Raw genomic sequence first — 6,308 nt, 5'->3', positions numbered from 1 at the left:
CCCATCAGCAGAGATGGTGATGCTAGAGCGTTTGTTTCTCCAGTCAGAGAGAGTCTCACTGGTGGAGGACAGACACAAAACCAGAAGAGATCCAGGTAACAAGGCACAAGATTCGTTTGTGTGCCTTTGTTTCTCACTTGTGAAACAGGGTTCCTCAAATCCAACCCTGGAGGGCCACTGCCCTGCAGCATTTAGTTCAAACCCTGCTCAAACTCAGGAGCCTATCATTTTTTAATAATGGAAGATCTTCCTTAGCTTGCTTAGGTGTCTTTGATTAGGGTTAGAGCTAAACTCTGCAGGGCAGTGACCCTCCAGGGTCAGATTTGAGAAACTCCGTTATAAAGTGTTGCAATTACAGCCACAGATTACATGCACTCTGACCTGAAACAGTGACATGTGAACAGGTTTCATTCTTTTGGTGGTTCAGCAGAGTCCTTCCTCATGTCCCGGGCCAAGAACTCATCTCAGCAGAACCAAGTGCCATCAGTCCAGACTGGCCTTGCCGGTTGTCCTCCGTCTCCACCATCATGGACCTTGCAATCGGACAGACCTCCTGGCCTCAAGACATATCGCTCCAGCAGCAAAGGAGCAATACGCCTCACTATCAGACAAGAGTCAGGATCCCGCAAAGTTATCCACAACTCATGTGATGCATGTGATGCCTCACATGTGATCTCTGGGTTTAAACGAAACTACAGCGGGCAGTTAACTAGAGGAGGAGCCATGCAGGGGAAAGATGAATCTCTCAAGTCTCCTTTGTCAATTGTTGCAGATGACAAAAATGATCAGAGGCCAGATCAGCTAAACAAGATGAAATTGCACCTGGACATGGAGACAATTAGGACAGGCAGTGATTCGCAGAACCTCTCTGATTCTGTGGCCACTCAAGACTATGTAGCTTCAAGGGTGCAAGGCTTGCTTCCAGAGCAGTGCACTCCAGTGCTTAAAAGGAACAAGCTGGCTGCTTCGGTAGCAGAGTCTCCCAGTTCGCCTGCATTAGTGGAAGACGGGGAACTGAGTGAACACCTGCAAAGTGCTTTAGACAGCATCCTGGAGCTACAAAGGTTGCAGGGATCTGTAGCAGGGGTTAAACCCAAGATTCAACAGCCTCGTGCACTGGATCAGGCCGTCAGCAGCATGCTAGAAGGACAACTATAAGATGGAAGAGCAAGATGATGAAAGGACAAGCCTGAAGATTCAGGATATTTGACTTTTACATCCTGCGGATCCACATCCAGCAGTGACTCATTTTTATTCATTCATTTTGCCGAGGAAGAAAGTCCTAATTATTTATTGTGTAAATAGAGTAAATAGAATCTGGAAAGTTTCTTGAATCTTTGAAACCTTTTTGTGGAGATACATTATAGTAATTTATAGTCTTCTGTCAGTTTAAGACAACTTTAAAAACACAAGTGCAGTTTGGCTATATGTATATGCCATTTTGATGTGAATGTGTCTATAACAAGGTCATTTCTCTTTTGATGGGGACTTTGGTTTGCTTGACGTTGTTTGGTTGTTTTTAATAGCTCTTTACCAAACTCTGGAGGAAGCAAACCAGAGTACATTTGGAAACGGCAGCTTGGGGTACAGTTATATATATATATATATATGGACGTAAACTGGCCTAACAGCCTTAACCTGTGAAAACTGCCTTAAACAGCTATTGTGAGAATGTACCAAGGCAAATTGCTTGGTCATAACTCAAGTTAAGAAAACACCAGCCAAATGAACCAAACTGACATCAAGCAGACTTGGGTCTGCAGTATAAACTCTAGTGTGAAAGCAGCCCACGTGTTGTATGCACAGACAGTTCAGAGAATGATGTCAGTTCCCGCTTGTTTACCCCCAAAGAAAATATACCCCATTTCATCCTAAAGTCACCAGCAAAACCACCAGTGAGATTTCATAAATGTGTTATCCTGACACAGACTGAACATGTAAACGTAACAGAATCTCCATTGATTGATTATCTGGCAGATGTAAAGTATGCCGTATTCTGTAATGAACTGTACTATTCTAGTTGTGGTTCAAGACAAGATACATAAATGCAAAAGCAATAAGTAACAGATGGTTGATAAAATATGGTTGTGCCTCAATCAAAATACAACATTCTTTTGCATTTCCATTGCTATAGATCATGCAGCTGTTTGAAAAGTCACTCCTGATGTTCAACACACACTTAATATGGTTAGAATACAGATCTTGTATAACTCTCAAAAATTATCTGCATCTGTTCACCAAAACCTAAAACAGTAACTAGAGACATCCAGTCTAGTTAGTTATAGGATTATAGGCTCTAGAATTATTTATGTTAATGTTTTTTCTTGACATTCTACTACAATGTCATGCTCATGTTATGCCAGCGATGATTACTTTATTATATAACGGAGTAGTATGGTGAGGCATTTTATGAGTGTTTCTTTGTCCTGTTAGTTTCGTCACTCGATATACATTACAAATATTGTGCTCAAGTTATGTTCATGTTAGCTTTTTATGTATTGCTTCCCTGACAAATGCTATGCACTACTCTTACAGAACACTTAGCCGCCAAACTAAATACTGTGACTGGCCCTAAATGTGACAAGATGTTTGTAACAAATTATTTTGCTTGCTATAAACTTTTATGTATTATACTGTGAAATGTAGCATATTTGGCACTGATCCAAAATGGACATTTGACAAACAGATTGTTCCGACGCCACAATCAAACAGGCCTTAAAGCTGCAGTACAAGATTGTCAGAATCACTAGGTAAGTCACTACTAAGGTTAACCCCCACTTTTAGACCCTTTTCCCTTTCTTTTTTACAATTCTATAGATTCTTTATTAAATCTTGATTTACTAAGTAATAAACAGAAAAACTGCATGAGTGTTGGACTGTTTTATGAACTGCTATTCTTCAGGATGTGAAAAAGAAGTATATTATACATCATCTACAAGGTAAAAAAAGAGCAGACAACCTCCAGACAACTCATCCAGTCTTAACATATGAAATTTAATTGATTGACATTAAGGAAACACACAAGCTTTTAATAGGTTACATATGGACAAATGTAAATAAAAAGGAAAGCTGTAGTGTTTCTTAAGTTAAATTATGTTAGGCTCAGACTTCAGTGTCCTTGATTTGGCCATTTATATTTGTTTCCATCCCATGGAGCTGAATCTCTCGGGCTTAAACTGCAAACACAACACAAACTAGCACTACAAAATCTTGGTCGGGGCGAGAATGAATTTCATCCACCATCATTTTAGCCTGTCTTCAGTGTGTCAGGGGTATATATATATACGCACACCGAAAGATGTTATGCTGGTGTGTTTTGGAGGTGTCCTGACTCTAAGAATGATCGTTCATTGTACAGACATCATGTGCTAAGCCGTGCTCAATTTGGTCCAGTCTTACAAAGATAAATTGAGCTTTCCGCAAAAAAACCCACAAAAAAAAACAAACAAACCAGCCTGAAATTAAATGACAGCGCTCCATTATAAGTAAAAATGGCCATTTTGTATAGCCTCAAAAGACAACGTGATTTAACACAAACACATTTAATATGGCCTCAAACCTGCAAGATTTGTAAGCTATGAATCTTTTATTCAATTCATGATTAAGAATTAAGAGCAGGTTTGGGCTGGTTAAAATACAGTAGATTCTACTTTTCACAGGGAAATGAGAATGCTTTTCAACATTTTAAACATTAAAAAGTGTGCACATTATGCTTTTTTGTTATTTTACCTATCACCATTTCGGTTCTTGCACCATCCTTGATTTTAGCGTTCTGCTGTTCACCACAGTGGCTTTTGATCCCCAAAGAGTCTCTTACCCGATCTCCATCTGGTCCCTTAGAGCCCAGTCAAACTGGGCCCACAGTCTAGTCTTAGGTTACCTGTAGCCAAGGCGAGTCAGTCTCTGGTACACACTCAAACGACATAGGACGAGGACACCAATGTGTTGCACACGCAGTGGAAACCTTCCTATCCCAGAAGTTGTTGCACAAAGTCTCTTTCTGTTTGTGTGGCGAGGAGCTCAGTTGAGCTGGATTTGCAGGTCCTCACCGTACTTGCGCAGATATTTGTCATGGTTGTGGTTGACGGACCAGAGAGGGGGCAAATGGCGGGGCTGCATGCTGGTCAGAAAGTGCTGTCGCCAGCAGCGCTCCAGCTCCATCAGGCCCCGCAGACTGCGCTCGGCATACACCTGCACTACCTTCAGTCCATGTGGCACATAACTCTCGTTAAAGATCCTGCAAAGATAGAAGACATCGACTTTCACAACCTAACACAACTCAGAACTGCATCTTCACATCCTGTAAGTATGTTAACATATGTGACCCTGGAGAACAAAACCAGTCATAAGTAGCATAACAATTATTGTTTATTAATCAAAATAATCATATTCTTTTTTTTGTTTTCTTTTTTTTTTTAATTAAAGATTGGATCAATAAACCATAAAAATAAGTCATCTTATGGTTTTAATGAACAATACTGTTAAAATACATAATATAATAGTATATGCATGCATATGAGCCTGTTTTATACTAAAAGAGAGACAAGATATGCATTAAAATATGCATTAACATCTCAAATAAGATTTAAATTTTAAATCATAACATGCAATGATGACTATAATAATAATTCTTTGGACGAACAACTTATCCTGCAAACCACCTGGCGATTGGTGTTGTCACACTTTACAGCACAATCTTTGCCTAATTATTTTGAATTTAAAATATCCTATTACTCCGTTTTTAATATTTGTCCACTTCTTTATGCTACAGCGACTAATTTCAAATAATAAAAAAAAAAAAAAACAGCAAAACGTTGGTGGGGTCTGAACATTTTCAATTGTCACGGTTCGAAACATTGATATATTCAAATAACTTAATGATCTTATTTTATAGTACAACTGTGAAAATGTCAGGAGCTGCATATGAGTAAAAGAACGCTGCTGCGCTTCACTCTGAAACAGCACAGATATTTAAATCGCAGCCTTAGTGATTTGATAAATCACCATGATCGTGATTTTGATTTTATTTCAGTAAGATGTTCTGCCCCACAAATACATACAGAATGCACTTCTCAAAGTGATAAAAATAAATTAAGAAAAATCACAATATATCTTCCACGTTTTAATTCTAAAAGTAAACCTACGTGGTGCAGCACTTTGTTTGCCCTCCAAAATGTTACATTTCAGTTTGATTATATTTTAAAAGGTAAGTTAAATTGTTAATGCTTCCTGCCTTCACTTGATTAACACCATTTTTCAAAAAAAGTAACAATTTCTGAAAATAAAACATTTTAAAGAGCCCTATTATTGTAAAAATTGTAACGTTTTATGAATTTTGGTGATTAGACATGCTTTTTAATTATTAAAATTTAAATTAAACCATTAATCATTTGGACTATAGAAAAAAATCGTAAAACATTTGGGGAAAAAAAAAGAATTTGGGAATATATAAAACTGATTTCATATAGCCCTAAAAATGATATTTTCTTGTTAAACTTCTAATAAACTGTTATTAAATTGTGTAAGTTTCAATTGTGACACTACAATACTACACCACTCACATTTTCTTCAGGAAATATGAATTTCTAGTTCCAGTTAACTAACGTTAAGAGAAACGTGTTGTGAGAAAGTTATGAACACTTCATGCTGTTCATGGTGCTTTGTTCTCAAGTAATAAATGAATCCAGCTGTAGTACAGTTCTTTGGTTGCTTCTTCATATTTCAGTCAAACTTATTTTACATATTACTACTCATTTTTGTTGCTGGTGAGGTGTCCAAACTGCTGACATGTTTAGCTGTTATGGCTTACCTATGTTGTGAGCATGAAACAAACACTGACAAGGTCAATTAAAACATCACCATTTCAGTCATTCTGAATGAATCAGATAAATGAATGATTCAATGACTCATTCATTAAGACTAGGGCTGCCACTAACGGCTATTTTTATTTCGATTAATCTATCGACTGATTTATTGATTAATCGATCAACCTAAATGATTAATTTCCCACAAAAATCAACAATTTTACTTAAGAATATTTTATTAAAATGAAATTCAAATTTCTATGAAATCCTTTTTTTTTTTAAAGCAAAAGTAAAGTGCAACAGAGTGCAAGAAGCAAGTGTCCATCTCATAGTCCAAATCACTGAAATCAAAGTTGAGTATTATAGTGTAAGAATGACAACATATCCACGTGTTCTAGTTCACTAATAATAAAATTATAGTAAAAAAAAAAAAACGCTTTTAAAGGAGTATTTACAAGAAATGTTATTTATCATAATTTATTTAGGAGAAAAATGTAAATGTGC

At 37.1% G+C, this 6,308-nt stretch overlaps 2 protein-coding genes across 4 annotated transcripts in view; one reads left to right on the top strand and one right to left on the bottom strand.

The window, feature by feature from the left end:
- Window positions 1–1,239, top strand: part of LOC107687945 (glioma tumor suppressor candidate region gene 1 protein-like) — a 10,075-nt gene extending 8,836 nt beyond the window's left edge. Inside the window, exons 12-13 of the mRNA XM_016485439.1 lie at window positions 1–95; window positions 428–1,239. Coding sequence (XP_016340925.1) covers window positions 1–95; window positions 428–1,158 — 826 coding nt within the window. The 3' untranslated portion in view covers window positions 1,159–1,239. The remainder of the gene's footprint in view (window positions 96–427) is intronic.
- A 1,740-nt stretch (window positions 1,240–2,979) lies between these two features.
- LOC107687943 (exonuclease 3'-5' domain-containing protein 2-like) overlaps window positions 2,980–6,308 on the bottom strand; it is an 11,796-nt gene continuing 8,467 nt past the window's right edge. For all 3 annotated transcript variants that reach the window (XM_016485435.1, XM_016485438.1, XM_016485436.1), the window contains exon 9: window positions 2,980–4,237. In XM_016485435.1, coding sequence (XP_016340921.1) covers window positions 4,021–4,237 — 217 coding nt within the window. In that variant the 3' untranslated portion in view covers window positions 2,980–4,020. The remainder of the gene's footprint in view (window positions 4,238–6,308) is intronic.

Source organism: Sinocyclocheilus anshuiensis, unplaced genomic scaffold (assembly GCF_001515605.1).
Source record: "Sinocyclocheilus anshuiensis isolate Anshui unplaced genomic scaffold, SAMN03320099.WGS_v1.1 scaffold421, whole genome shotgun sequence".
Lineage (NCBI taxonomy): Eukaryota > Metazoa > Chordata > Actinopteri > Cypriniformes > Cyprinidae > Sinocyclocheilus > Sinocyclocheilus anshuiensis.
The sequence above is the reverse complement of the archived record's forward strand: the minus strand, read 5'-3'. Positions and strand labels throughout refer to the sequence as shown.